Source organism: Miscanthus floridulus, chromosome 1 (assembly GCF_019320115.1).
Source record: "Miscanthus floridulus cultivar M001 chromosome 1, ASM1932011v1, whole genome shotgun sequence".
NCBI classification, from domain to species: Eukaryota; Viridiplantae; Streptophyta; class Magnoliopsida; order Poales; family Poaceae; genus Miscanthus; species Miscanthus floridulus.
In genome coordinates, this window is record NC_089580.1 from 130,665,485 (window position 1) to 130,681,073 (window position 15,589).

Consider the following 15,589-nt stretch of genomic DNA (forward strand, 5'->3'; position numbering starts at 1 on the left):
TAACGATGAGCTATCCTCGACTAATAAACAACTCCTAAATTCTTCAAGTTGTGCTTGGGAAATGAAGTATATTTGCCGTGCCATTTCATATGGAAATCATGAATTGTCATATACAGTACATAGAACTATTGCACCATTGACTAAATCTCCTCAAACAGCGAATGAATCAAGGCAGGATCATATACAGATAGATGATGCACACATCGTGAAAGGGAATCATTTTTTGGCATTCACAACTCAAATGGCATGCCTTATACCAAGGATTATCAGTTGACACAATTGAAACTCCAACAAGGGCCTGCCCTACCCCTGTGAAAATAGTTCTTGCAGCTTGTTCTGCCGGAGGTATTCTTGGATGGCAGAACGCAGTGCGTGATTGGGGATGGTATCACGATTTGAAAGAGTTTTGTTTGTTACTGGAGATGTATCATGCCCGCTATCCAGCCAGTATCTAAGAGCATCAGCTTCGTAGGTGAAGCCATCTGCTGCCACCTGAGGATCTCTCATGACAACCTGAAGACAACCAATATGTTATGGTAGGAAAGGTATACCACCGTCGAAACAAGACGAGTGGCTAGGGAGTGGGGCCTTGCACCAGAGGTGCGGCAGCCAGGGCCAGGCGTGAGAGCCAGGCTGGGCTCCAGCCGGTTCAGTAGGAGATTAGTTAGGAGGAGAGCTATTTTAGTTGGACTCTGTTAAGTCAAGTTTGTTAGCCCTTAGATTTAGGAGAGGTTGGTTATTGAGTTGGTTATAAGTGTCAAACAATCAAGAGGAATAAAGATAAGCCTGAGATTGAGTTTATCTCACCTTGGGCCCTCAGGCGTTACTGTTCACGATCTTCCACTGTCATCGAGCTTCCAGCCAGGCGCCGAGCACGGCGCCACCAGTTCGTAGCCGGGGTTTCAAGCCCAGGCCTCGCATCTCCCACTCCTACTCCCTCAGGTCCCTAAGCTCCAACACAATAGCAGAAAGTTAACTATCTGATGGCAGCTCGCACCAAAAGAACAGAGACACCTTATATTTTCAGATCGTATCACCTGAGAGATTGGACAAAGGAAGTAGGATGGCGTGGCAACAGCTCTACTGCTTTCATTGAAGATGGACCGAAAAGATTGAGACAACGGCGAAGGAGCTTCCTTTCTCATAGGTTGAACCACCCTCCACACATTGAGTTCAAGATCAGGGCGTTTCTGCCTGCTGAGCTCCGAGCACTGCAGCCCAATCCGTGCAAGCTGCTCCGCCTGCACCAGTGGCCACTCACCTGCCGAGTGATCCAACACTGAGTGAAGGTCATTGTCATTCAATGCCTCTTGCACCACCCTTGTAAGGCGTATAGGTGCCCTTCCGGTCAAGAGGCGCAGGATTGTAATGCCAAAGGAGTAAGTGTCAGACTGTGGTGTCAGCTCCCCTGTGCCAAAGAACTCTGGGTCCATGTATGCCGGTGTGCCCATAGGCTGAGTGGTGAAGTGTGCCTCGCTGCCAGTGACACTGGACTCCAGCAAGAGACGGGAGATTCCAAAGTCGCTGAGCTTGCTCACCAAGTTTGCATCAAGGAGGATGTTGCCTGGCTTGAGGTCTCCATGCACAACTGGGTGAGGCTTGTGCTTGTGAAGGAAAATCAGTGCGGAGCAAACCTCCGTTATGATTTGGATGCGCACCTGCCAACTGAGTGGCAGGGTGTTGTTAACACAGTTCAGACGATCTTCCAGGCTTCCATTAGGTAAGAACTCGTAAACAAGGGCTGAAGCTTCAGGGCTGGCTCCGATAAGTGTGACTAGGTTTGGATGCCTCACTCTACTGAGTATTGCCACCTGAAAAAATAAATTAGAGCAACAAAACTCGTTGGCTTTATTCTTACTCCCTGTTGTTCCAATGCAATGTTGTATGGCTATACAAAGCAGCAAAAGAAGCATTTTACCTCTTGCTTGAACTGTGATTGGGCATGCGAGCTTTCAGTATTGAGTATCTTAATAGCTACTGTGGTGCTCCGGAGAAAACCTTTATAGACAGATCCAAATCCACCTTGACCAATGTTAAGTGAACTGCTGAATACCTGGGTAGCCTGCTCCAACTCCACCAAGGAGAATTCAGAGTTCATTGCTCCATAGGCACAAGGTTCTGTGAGTTCTTTCTCCATACGCATGTCCCTTGCCTCTTTAACCGCATCATCTCGTTCCCGCTTCACTTTACTGTACTCCAACTTTAGTGAGTTCACAAGAGAATCAGACGCTCTCATGCTCTCTCCTAAATAGCTGGCAACAGAGTCTAACTCTGATATGCGATGTTCCAGAAGGTGCTTCTGCTTGTTTGCCTCTTGCAATGCATTGGCATTCTTATTCCATTGGTATCTGTACCAATCGAGCTCATTTTGGAGCATCAAAGTTGCTTCCTTCAGAGTTTCTGTCTGTTCTTTCTGTTGTGAGATTTCTGCCTCTATTTCTTTCCTTATTTCCATATCCTTAATATACATATATTCCAATCTTTTAGCCTGTGAATGTAATTAGCAATTGTTGATAGAAAATTAGTGAAATCCCTGGACTAGTACAATGATCCTACTTTTTCTTTGACCTAAATAATGGTGTGAATAAAATACTAAAAATAATCAAGGCCTTTTTTATCAGCAGAAGTAGTTCTCATAACAAGACCACATTGCTGTAGTTCTTGAAAATTTTGAAATAACAGGTGGATAGATGCCAAAATGCTATGAAATGAATAAGATCCTTCTGTTTCAAGCATATAGATATGCAATATTGAGAAATAGTTAGTTAATTCAGGTTTGTAATCATGTTCTAAACTCCTTTAATATATATTTGCGTCAAAAAAAATATTGAGAAATAGTATATATGGACTATGCCAGAAAATTCTCACACCTCTAAATTAGGTTGAAGCAAACCCTGAAGATCCATTTTGGGATTGCCAACACCACAACTTGGCCGTGCTGATCTTGACTTGGTCAACAGGCAGTAATTTGCCTCCCTGGAAAATTCCCATCAACTTAAATGAGTGAAACAAAAGATTTACTTAGGCTTCAATGAATTAATAGTTTAATACTCATTCACATGAGGAAAAATAACAGAGATGCTACTGATAAATACAGATAATTTCAAGCAATGACTGTTAATCACCTATTAAATTAAATGCCATCTGTACTCAACCATAAATCCACATACTACAATATATACAGAAATAAAAAGCATATTTTAAACCAATAAATCACATGCTAGCTATAAACATGTTCATTTAGTCAGGTAAAAATGACCTCTTATCAAGTAGTTCTATGTACATTGAGAAATGACCATTAATATATTTATATTACCTAGACTTTTATGAAGACTTTTTAAGTTACCTGGAATAGAAGCAAAATTCTGTATAGCTTAAGATTAACACAAGAGAAACCGTAGCTAGAATTGCTGAAGGGCCCATCAGCGATTTGAATCCTACCTGAAAAATACTAGCTTTCCTTTGCAAATAAACCACATATTGCAGTGTGAGTCAGCTTTTTGCATCACACTCAGTGCTGTCTGAGACTGTGGTGCTTTCATTTTCCTGGACAACACAAAAAAAACATTTCCTTGAAGATCAAATCTATTTCAGTTTGTAATACTTATAGACAGAGAGAGAGACCTCCTGTAATGTCTGTCTGCAGCTGCACCAATAACAAGTTCAGTGACACCATATATATTTATCAGATGAATAAGGCCCTCATCGATTTCGGTGAATAGAAACACCCGTTTCTCAGCTCTAACCTGATGATGGCAGAATATAGAATTTACTTGATGTTAAACAGAAACTGTGGATATTTCTCTATGAACGTGCTTATCAAGAAGTTCTTGGCACAGATTGTACTTAGTTTGTACTCGCTTTTAGTAATCAAGATGCAAGTATGCATTCATTGAATGAGTTCAAATAAGACAACCAACATATTGAAATGTGGGATTTGATTATGCCCAAGTTCATACTGGATTTGAGCCTTTACTTCTAATTTGTAGATTTAGTTATTTGGTCAATGAAAAACTGGCATATTTAAACTTTCAATCAGTACATGACAAAAGCAAAGCAAAGCATAGCATTACTAAGCACATAATTTTCATTTTCCTTTTCTTTGTTTTCTTCACACATATATAGGGGGTGTTTTGGACTGTTCCACTCCACGTTTTTCAGCTCCGCTCCACATTTTTTAGCCAAACGGTTTCAGCTCCACGCACTCTGTTCAAGGAAAAAAGGTTGAGCTCCACGCACTCCAGGTTTTTTGTGGAGCTGCTCCACGGTGAAGTTCGTAGAGTAGAGTTTATGGAGCAGTCCCAAACACGCCCATAGCACACCTATAGTCCCTGGGACTGTGTAATGCATGTTTCCACATAAGATTTTATAGAACAAATAGAATAGCAAAATTGATGTCATGCACCTTTTTCCTTGAGCATTGATCCAGGTAGCAGTCCAAAATTTGCTGCCGGCTTTCTTAAGAATAACAAAAAAAAATCAGGTAAGATGATAATACTTTGCAACATACACTATGAACACTTAACGACAAAATAAGAAATAATAGTTAAGATAAAAAAAAATATATCACAGCAAGCAATCAACTGAAGATTTTGGCAAGAAACAAGTACATCTTTTCATTTATTCACAAGGGGCTATCAAATTCAGGACAAATGGACAATCACTGCACATAACTAACCAAAGTTTGGTGATGTTACTATGTGGACGATGATGATCTGTGCGCTGTCAGATACATGATCAATAACCCAAGACAGTATGGATTTTCCATCCCTTGGTTCCTCAGGAAGTGCAACAAATACTCTGTCTCTAAAAAGACTCTTCTGGCTCAGCATCATGTGTGCAGCTGCAAAGGTGCTAAGGCCTAGGAGGACCAGAGAGGTATTATTCTTTTATACGGTACCAACCAGGTCACCGTTCAGCCGGCTGATGTATACAGAATAAAATACTGACATGAATAGGAAACAATTGCTCGTTTGACAATGTAAAAGTGCTGACTGCTTGACCCGCATTAGCAAACGGTAATGCAAGAGAGAAAATTTGAATGGAGTGTCTAAAATGCTTTATTTGAAGCATCCTTTGACTCAATACCTCACCACAAATTCTCTGTTGACTGCCACTTCGTTTCAAGAAGAATCACTTGAAGTCTCTTTCCAAATTTACATGGAGGAGCTGTGTCCGATAGACTAGTAGACTGTAGACTCCCACAGAGAACGTTACTTACCCAAGTCTTTGTAAGTCACCTTCAGATCTCAGTCAAGTCCAACAAATGGATTGGTGTATTATTGTAGTTTCTTCCAATGAACATGACAGGCGAGGTGTAGTACATCGGTAGTATAGTGGAAGAAGTCCACTCGTTTTTCTGTATCCTAAAAGGCTTTTCACACTTGGCCAGTAATAAAGAACAAAAGTTCTTCAGATATCCCTACATAAATCATTGGTGATTCAGCATTATTGGAATGTAAAGGAGATGGATAAGATACCAGAAAATAAACCCGATAGCCAACACGCTGTAGTGCAAATGACACAGTGAAGCAGTAAATAGTTCGAGAAATTTCATCTTCCGATTAGTCTTCACGAACGTAAAATCATTACATATTCACCTCCAGCTATCTACAAGAGCCACAAGACGACTGACTACCTTAGCAAAGTAAGCATATGTAAAATCTCGTGCAATCTCAAGAAATACTCAATCTTCGGTGGTTCAAAGAAACTAGTGGATACATGAAGGATGATTAACCGTGACTATCGATGAACTAGGTTCGAATCTAAGCATGATGAAACATGAAATGACTAGGGAGTCCTGCTAGTGAATCCACGATTGCAGAAGGCTAGGACTAGGAGAAATACCTCTCCGAGCTCTGTAGAAGCCCACTAGTAAGTAGTGATGACCCATGTCATGCGGGTGTGGATTGCACAGCTTCAAAGCGAAGCAGGCTAGAGCCCGGAGCCGCCGGCGCCCTGGCGGCGCAGAGCCCACCGATGCGGGGCAACGGAATGCGTGCGCAAGCCGCAAGCGTAACAACGGGGCGCGGCGAGGCAGGACGCAGGAGGGAGGGACTACGAGATGACGGGCTCATCGTCCTCGGCACGGAAGGCTCCACCACAGTGGCCCGCGCGGGGAGCCATCGGCGATAGCCGTACGCCGTAGTGGCGCTACGGCGAGCGGCGGGTGCCGGGGGCTGCAGCGAGGCGAGTCAGAGTCACACGCTTCTATCTGGAATGCATCGCGGCCCAGTCCCAGAATATCGATACCTGCGTTGGGCTCATAGGCCGAACGGCAGAAAAATTACCTGCGTTGGGCTCATGGGCCGAACGCAGAAAAATGGAGCATGGGATGGGCGGTGGCGGACTCGGGATTCATCCTGGGATGCAAGTCCCTATTTGGTCCATCTCGTGTGATCGATCGAAGACGACAATGATCAGGTGTACATTTTTATTGACTTTAGCGAGAGATTAGATTTGCATATATTCGAGTCCACAAAAAAGTCATGGAGCTTGATATTTAACCATGATAGTATGGAACTTAAAGATATTTAACCTCTGCGCTTTGCAACGAGAGAGAAAAAATCTAATAAGGTCGTATTTTAACTCGATGCGGTCTTAATATTCATTCTCATATTATTGTCAACATTAACTTATATTATGGTCATAGATTCAAAATTTTATAGAAAGGATAAACATAAATAGATATATAACGAGTTTGATAGTTTTTCTCCTGTTACAACGCAAGGGTAAGTTTGCTAGTTTAAATAAACTAGCAAATATACTAACGTGATGCTTGTGTTAAAAATAATAATCTAGTTAGTTTTGCTGAATTAATTAGGTTTAGTCTAATTTTAAATTAAATGAATTCTAACGAACCGTTTGGTTGTTAGGTTTGCAACGCTAACGTAAACAAATTGGGGTATATAGGGGCTCTTGTGTTCTTGCTCCTACTTTGATGTACAATTGTGATTTTGCCTTCGTTTTCTAACTTTGTAATTTTGCCCTTAACTGTTCACAAGTCAACGCGATTTTGCCCCTGGTCAACGGTAAAACAAGGGCAAATTCGCGTTGACTTGTGAACAGTTAAGGGCAAAATCACAAAGTTAGAAAAACGAGGGCAAAATCACAATTGCACATCTATGTAAGAGGCAAGAACATCATTTTCCCAAAACAAATTATACCTACAGACATTATTGGAAAACGGATGATTTGAACTAATATCATTTACGTTTACATTACCGGTGAACGAACCAAACGGCTTCAAGATCAACAGATATTTTGTACATCCTCTCGCCCTCTCTCTTTACACTCGTGCTTTTTGCCAACATGCCAGAGATGTTTTTTAATGGTGGTGGTTGGGCAATGTTGAATTGGGAGGAGCATTTGTGGTTTTTTTGGTCTAGTGGCGATCTGTTTGGTATTTGATCTTCTTTGAGGGCTAGGTGATTGAATTTTTTTTTGGATAACTAGACTAGTTGAGTGCCCGTGCGTTGCTACGGGTAAAACATCTCATGACATACAACCACACAAGTAAAATATATGTAGAATCCCATGCCATCACAAATAATTAACATTAAAACACATAATTCAAACTAATTTATTTGAAATAAAGAAACCAGTTCCCGATTCTATTAAGATGAGATAGCATTCCTAAATGGAGGGGGCAAACAAATATAGTTGGCTTTGTGAAGTGCAGATATTGGGTGTCATGCCAATTCAGGACCAACATATGTGTTCTATTCTACCTCTGCCATCAATCAAAAACTCTAGAGTGACCGATGCATTCAATAACTATTTTTATCAAGTTACTTATTCTCAATTCTCATACCCAAGCAATAATTTGGAGCAAGGGGAAAGCAAATACTTCACTGCAGTTTGAACATAAAGGACTCACTGTGTAATAAAATATTTGAGTTTACAACACAAAATTATGAAGTTATGCAAAATGCAGGAAAAGAAAAAAAACTAATGCTCTAGACCATGCTAAAATGGCTGAGCACAGTGAAATCAATAAGGAGACACTGAGATCTCAGAATGACTCATTTTGCTCGAACAAATGCTGCAACAGCTGGGGACAAATTAAGAAATTGGATCAAGCGCCAGGAGCTACCATCCTACCACTGCTGAAAAGAACAAGCATAACAAGTTTTTCAAAACCTGAGCTGAAAGACCTGAATCATGCCACGACCTGCAAGTAAATAAGGAGCCATACAATCACTCACCACACCTAACCTGAGCCCCACTTTGCTAGTCAGAGAACGATGGGAATATTATGCACAGTTGTTTGCATCAGAATTCCATTGATATATGCTTGCCGGGAGGAACTCTCGGAGTAGTATTGGTTTTTCTGTAGGCAAACGTGGCCTTAATCCACAATAGTAATTTTATCTTTAATTGTAGGTATGGTTTTCAATTAATGTCTACACCCTATTTTAAGGAAGCAAATGAAGTAACTCGAGGAAACTATAGACCACACAAGTTGAAGTCCTCTAAATCAAGTTTTCTTTCTGCCAGTAACTGGACTTCGGAATCCACTACTGGAAATCAGATTTTTTTATAGAGTGTAGACCTACTGCTTTTCTGAACCAGAATAGTACTTCTCAGCTTCATGCATGGTAATAACTAATGCTCATATATTTGGGATAAAAAATAGTGTACCAGAGCAGCAGCAAGTCAATATTATCACAAGACAAGATTATGCTGACTCGCAATTCAGAGATATTGATATTTTGCAGTAACAAAAAAGATATATCTATGGATTCTCTGAAATTTCAGGAGTAAACCTGTGTAATGTTAAAAAGGTTTTCATTGACAATACATGTAGATCCGATGCTCAATAATATGTCATTTTCAGAAAGTTGGACAAGCCATGGCTGCCACTGCTCGTCTGCTCCGTTGCAAAGCTGCCGGATCCAAGGCCATGGCTGCCATTTCTCATATCAACATACAGCTCACAGTCAAATTGCTGGGAATTAATTGCTTACCATTCCATGGATTAAGCATTCAGTGAACCATGATTAAGTAGAGGCTGGTTTATTAATTGCTTAGCTTCATTAGCAATTTATATGTTTGAGAATGCACTACTCCTCTGTCCATACAAACATGATTCTAAAAGAAGTTCAGTTATCAGCTTCGATTTAAGTATCATCTGGAAAGTTTTTTTTTCTCAAATTTAGTTCACAGATTTTATCATGTGCCTCAAATAAGCTCTTCTCGGCTGTATGTATCATTGAGCATATATCAGGAAGTCAAAAGTAAAAAAAAAATCATGCCAATTATCCAGCAGTCATAGAATTTACCTGCAAATGGAGTGCCAATATTTGTAGGACTGCAGCTGGCAACAAACGCCTTGATGGCACGCGACAGCCTTGATGCTTATCAGAGGTGTATTAAACTGTGTAATTATGACAATGATAATTTGTTTTAGGTAACTGGAGAGATGGTGGAGCAACTGAAATAACTGACCGACGATGAAATACATGTGAGAGTTGTCAGCTTGCTGCGACAAATGGAAGATTTCATAAAGCAGATAAATATAAAGTTCACTAATTCACATATTAATTGAATTGGCTAAACAACTCTCAGCTTATCTAAGGCATTATTTCTTATAGTCTGCAACTAATATACCAAATTTCGGAATGACAGGACGAATACTGGACAGCTTATCTAAGGCATTATTTCTTATAGTCTGCAACTAATATACCAAATAGCTGGTCAATCAAGGGCTTACTTGAGGCTCGTAGATGAAGTGTGAGTAAAAAAACGTGCTCTTAACATAAACCTGCAACACAGAAGCATAAATAAGATGGACATGATTACAATATTTTTTTTAGAACCATCAGTTTTTTTAGAATCATGGAATCAGGATAGCTGATCAAAACATTGACAACTACCAAGCAAATGCCATCCTGTTTTTAGAAGAAAAAAAAAGAGAACACAAGACTATGAGACATTTTCAAGCAACCATGAAGCCACGAACTGATTCAACAAATATGTGACATGTTCAAGCAAGTTCCAGTCAGGAGATGCACAAAAATAGGCCCTTTTAGTTCAAGCACGAGGCATTTGTACAGTTCAAGCACGAGGCATTTGTACCTGCTGACCTTAAGGGTATGGTGATGACGGTTCAGCTATGCCAAATAGGCACATATATGCAGCAGCTCACTGAGAACAAGGACTTGGAACTTGGAAGCATACGCAGTCAGGGCTCAGGGGCAGTTGGGTTCATACCAGTAGTACCTTAGTTGGATGACATGGTTATGATCCACAAAGATCAATACGCAAATAGGGGAAAAAAAAGGTGAGTAACCATAATGCTAAAAATCATCATTATCATATACAGTGGAGCTCTCTTTAGCTCTAGAAGTACAAATGCCTGCATATCTTTCAGTGCAAGGATCATAGGTTCTGGACAACCAAGGCAGTGGATCGGATCATAGGATCCAGAAGTACATATGTTTGTTGCTTTGTAGGAAATTTCAAATTGACAATAAAATAATGTCATTTGTCTTACACAATTCAAAATAACCATGATGCTCTTAATGATTTTTGTTGCCCATAGCAATATACAGGTCATGAGGATATATTTTTTTAAAAAATCACTGTAGTCCAATCATTTTCTCCTAAATGATATGAACATGACACTAATTTTGAACTGACCGACAACCTGAACCGTCATCACCATACCCTTAAGGTTTAACTTATTTGCATTTGTTATTCTCGTCAACCACAGAGCAATTACTTATACCACATGATCCTAGTGTAGAACTATATATCCGATCATGACTATAACAAAATTATCTGAACTAGCCATGTACATGGTCCGGTTATAACCTGGACCAATCCACAAACCAGCCCATAGCAAACCGCGTTAGAAAGCACGTCCGGGTTGGTTACATCCGGTTGGTTTGCGCTCAACCCGTCAGCTCGTCGTCTTCTTCGTGACGCATCTCCGTCGGTCCTCTATCTCTCGTTGCCCATGGAACCGGTGCTAGTCAGAGACTCAGAGACCTTTCGTGATGCAGTTGAGACAAGATCGGACCTCGCCGGCACCGTCAATGGTGAGGTCGGTGCGCAGGTGGTCGTTGAGCATGGGCAGCGAGATGCCAAGCAACTGCACCTGCTCGAAGGTGCGCTTGGATCTGGTCACGCCGACGATCTTCTCGAGCTTGCCCGTGGCCAGTAGCACGCCAATCTCGATGACGGCGGAGGCGGCCGTGGACCCCGTCCCGAGCCCGAGCACAAGATGGTCCTGCCTTAGCACCGCCGCGGACTGCATGCGGATGGCCTCGAGGTGGGCGCGGCGAGCGGTGGTGCAGGGAACACCGTTGCCGCGCACGGCAGGCGAAGGCGGAGGCGTCCCTGGCGAGCAGCGCGTAAGCCATGCCATTGCCGGCGGCAAGATCGGCGTTGACGGCGGTGCTGCCATGGGAGCGGAGATTGGGGCGGAGTTCCTGTGACCAGGTCCGGGTTGAAACCGTGGGTACAGAGTACAGACCGTTGGCATATCATCTCCTGCGGTTTGGGCTGAATTTTACCCAAAGACCGTCAAACCCGGACCATGTACAGGCCGAATCTGAACTCATATTGGAATCATGAGAATAAACCATGCAAGGATTACTATTTGCAAATTATTCTGTAACTTAAGTAGTGACCAAATATGCTATTCTGAAATCTGAAACCACAGTGACTCTGAAACTACTTATTGCAGGGAACTGAAAGGGAATTACGCCAATGAAGGTTTTGGGTTCGGACTGCTCACCTGTGGAGTGAAGGAACGTCGCACAACCAGGGTGGCGCGCCGGGCTGCAGAGCAGCAGGGTGTCGTGGCCGCGGATGTTTGGCCTCGACTCTGCGTGCTAATCGTGGTCGTGGACGCCGGCTCGACGTCGGACGAGACCGCGCCGGATCGCGGGCTTGCCGCTTGGGGTGGACGAGGCTGCGCCGGGTGACGCAGGAGAGGCCGCCGCACGCCGGCGTGCATGACCCCGACTGTGTGGGAGCCAGCGTGCAGGGGCTGGCGGCGCCGGCGTGCAGGGCCGGGGCTAGCGGCGGCGTCAGAGCGGGTGCGGCGTCGGAGCGTGGGAGGTGTGGGGTCGTGGGGAGGCTGGGGCGCGGCAGTTTTGTTTTTGCAGGGAGGCTTCGCGCGGTACGAGGTAATTAGGGGTAAGCGGTCCGATTAGTCTAATCTAATGATAACAAATGATTCTTTTTAGTTGTATATATATATATTATAATATAAATAATAGAGATAACTAGGGCTAGGTGATTGAGTCGTTGAGGGCTTAAGGCACACAACGTATCATTTAGTTGTTTTTTAGTTTCTTTTTGGTTGCCTAGTTATGGCCTAATAGGCCCATATTTTTATTTTTCTGCTATTGTTCGTTTGGCTGTGGCTTGTCGTAAACGATCGTAAATTTTCAGTCGAAACAATATTTTTCTCTCACACAAATCAGCCAGCAGTACTTCTTCACGAACCAACAACGATACGAACCAGCCAACCGAACGGACCTCAATATAAATAGAAACGCACCCGTCAGATGTTCTTCGTTCAAAAAAAATGCAGCTATAGACTCAAAACGAGAAGGGTGAGACTGAGACAAAATGACAGAGGAGTGAGAGACGTACGGAAGAGGTAGGGAGTGAAGGGCGACTGATCCAGGAATGAAAGAGGAGTGAGTGATGGCCGACAAGGGAGAGAGTGAGACGGAAGAAATTTTCACTCTTTAATATTAGATAGAAATATTCTTCTTCTACATAACCGGTTAACACTGCATTTTAGTCGGACCATCAGGAAAGTACTCCCTCCGACAAAAAAAAATGCATCTTCCTTTTTTTTTTAAAGTTAACTCATCTCAAATTTGGCCAAATATTAAAAAAACACTAATATTTATGATACCAAATAGGTATCAATAGATTAATCATGCGACATATTTTTATAGTAAATCTATTTAAAGATATAAATACCCATATTATTTTCTATATATCTAGTTAAACATAAAATTAACCGACTTACCGAAAAGTGAGATGTGTACTCCATCCGTTCTTTTTTACATATCACATTAATTTTGTCCTAAGTCAAACATTACTGTATTTGACCATCTATTTCAAAAAAAAAATCTTCATATATATAGTTTCACAATGTATTATAAAGTGTATTTCTTATAGTCAATCTAAAAACATAAATCTTTTGTTGGTCAAAGATATAAATATTTGACTTAGCTAGGATAAACCTAATCCAGCACGTAATCAGCATGTTCACTTGTTGGTTTCAGCCAGAGTTTATCAGTCATGATATAGTATTTTTCTCTCACAACAAACCAGCATCAGCCGAGCTTATCAGTCCAAAAACCAACCAGCAACAGGCTGAATGAAAGAGTAATAAATAGGGATATACTAGCAAACGGGAACGGTTTAATAAATTAATATATGAAGCAAAATCGTAAGCCGCTGAACTTAAAGTATATATCCACCCATGTAACCAAAGACCATGTAATTAAACAAAATAACGAGTCATTGCGATTATCCGGTTGCACAAATGCCATTCCATCTGATGAATTTAACTTCGGAAATGCTCCACCGCGCGTGGGCATCCGTCCTAGGTGTCTGGACGAACGGACGCTATGTGACCTCACGTACGTGGTCTATGTATTTTTTCACCACACAAATATCTACTCCCGTCGGGATTTATCCTCTCTGATTCTATCTCCTCTCCTCTCTCCTCCGTCTCTCTATCGTAGAGCATGTGGCTCTCCTCCCCATCTCGAACTCACGTCCTTGCCAGGCTGGGGGTGCTCGCCAACTGCTGGCGCAGTAGGTGGTGCTCGTGCTCACCAGGCAAGGGGTGCTCGTTTGGCTGCTGGCCACTCGCGTAGGGGTGCTCGCCAGTTGCTCCTCACGCAGGTGCTCGCCCAGCGCAGTGCCTCCGTTGGGGCACCAGAGCTCCATGCGTCGCCGCCATCCGCCGCGCCGGCGTCGAGCTCCGCAAGGATGAGTCTCCATTCATCCAAGAAGCAAGGTGATATTGTGCTGAAAAGTATATGTTGCAAGCGTATGTTTCAAATATTTCAAAGGTGTGTTGCAAGTGTTTCACAACGATGTTGCAAAGTAGATCGGGATGTTGCACATGTTGCGATTGTTATACACGTATGTTTCAAGTGTAGGTTCCAAATGTTTTATCTATTTCAGATGTATGTTGCAAGTGTTTAATCTGGATGTTGCAAAAGTAGATCTGGATGTTGCATATATGCAAGTGTTTCAAATGTTTTCATTCATACGTTGCAAGTGGTTTCATCTGAATTTTCGCAATGGCTACACACGAGAGTTTCAAGTTTTTCTGGTGTTTCGCAAGTATTTCAGAAGTATGTTGCAAGTGTTTCAACTGTTTGGGACGTATGTTGCAAATGTTTCCTCTAGATATTGCAAAAATAGATCTGGTGTTGCACATGTTGCAGTGGGGCCCATCTACAGCGGCAACAGCCTGCCTGCTGCAGCTACTGGGCCCGCCTGCATGCTCGTGGGTGTGGGGAGGGCGCGAGCGGGATACCCTGTGGGCACAAATCGAGACGGAGCAATGCGGGACACGGAGCGGAGCGTGACACTTTGTGGGCGTGGGACATAGAGCGGCGCGGGCCTCACATGAAGCAGCATAGGCTTGCGAACGCTAGCCCCCCATCCGGCCGGACGGCCGTGCGCTAACCTTTCCCATTTAACTTTTGTTATTAGAGCTCGTCGTCTACTTGTAGAAACAACTGCAACCCGCTATTTGTACAGTGATTTTGTGAGAGGCATAGCAGCTACAGCGGCTGCAAAAACCAGCTGCCGAACAAGCTGGCGAACATTGCACATTCAGTAATAGTACGGTACTCATAACTTGCTCAAGTGCTGCATTTGAAAAAATTAAAGTGGCTGGGGATTCTGGATCTTTACAAATGGCGTGTTTGCACAAATGATGATGCATGGATTGCGTCAGATCAGACAGACGACGAGCTAGCGAGAAAGATTTTATTGCTAATAATATATAAATTATAATTAAGGCGCATGCCGGGTGCCCGGGAAGAGATACTTACCATATTATTGTTGCAAAACACTTGGTATAGAAGATATCGAAGCAATAATACATTCCATATCCAGTCGTGCTCGTGCCAGCATCAAATCCACAAGGATTTTATTTTAATTTGCTGGTGGCCGGTTGTAGTTATAGCGAGTACGTAGTGAAATCGACGAGACGGAATTATGGAAAACAATAAACACAGACGCCGCGAATATATACTACTCGCAGCATTAATCACCAAGGATCGCATGAACGCACAAGGACAGCGTAGTCAGCGCCGGTCGGCCGCCTCCGCAAGTCAAACCCGCCTCAACGTGAAACCAGCGGCGGGCCGGGCCGGGTCCGTCCGTCCGGCCACCCCTCTTCTCCGATCCATTCCGCCGGTCCGCCCTATAAGTAGCTGTAGCTCGTCGTCTCCACACCGACACCGTCGTCGTCTGTCACAAGTCACAACCGCACTGCTTTACTGATGACACTGTGATCGACACACACACGTTCGAGCGTTCGAGTAACACAGTATTAAGTATTTTAGCGCACAAGAAAATTAACAAG

General features: G+C 42.8%; 1 protein-coding gene across 3 annotated transcripts; it reads right to left on the reverse strand.

The window, feature by feature from the left end:
* Positions 1-375: 375 nt before the first annotated feature.
* Positions 376-6,227, reverse strand: LOC136541376 (U-box domain-containing protein 70-like). 3 transcript variants are annotated; one of them, XM_066533225.1, is made up of 11 exons: positions 5,848-6,227; positions 5,089-5,422; positions 4,679-4,861; positions 4,406-4,458; positions 3,625-3,746; positions 3,442-3,546; positions 2,871-2,976; positions 1,919-2,488; positions 1,038-1,811; positions 808-946; positions 376-513 (listed from the first exon to the last, which is right to left on the reverse strand). In XM_066533225.1, exons 3-10 carry the CDS (start codon positions 4,833-4,835, stop codon positions 824-826), a joined length of 2,010 nt encoding a protein of 669 aa, XP_066389322.1. In that variant the 5' UTR covers positions 4,836-4,861; positions 5,089-5,422; positions 5,848-6,227; the 3' UTR covers positions 376-513; positions 808-823. The 3 variants fall into 3 exon arrangements, with proteins under 3 accessions (XP_066389322.1, XP_066389327.1, XP_066389335.1); XM_066533230.1 differs by lacking the exon at positions 4,679-4,861 and having other exon boundaries at positions 5,848-6,224; XM_066533238.1 differs by lacking the exons at positions 3,625-3,746; positions 4,406-4,458; positions 4,679-4,861; positions 5,089-5,422; positions 5,848-6,227 and having other exon boundaries at positions 3,347-3,471.
* Positions 6,228-15,589: the final 9,362 nt, after the last annotated feature.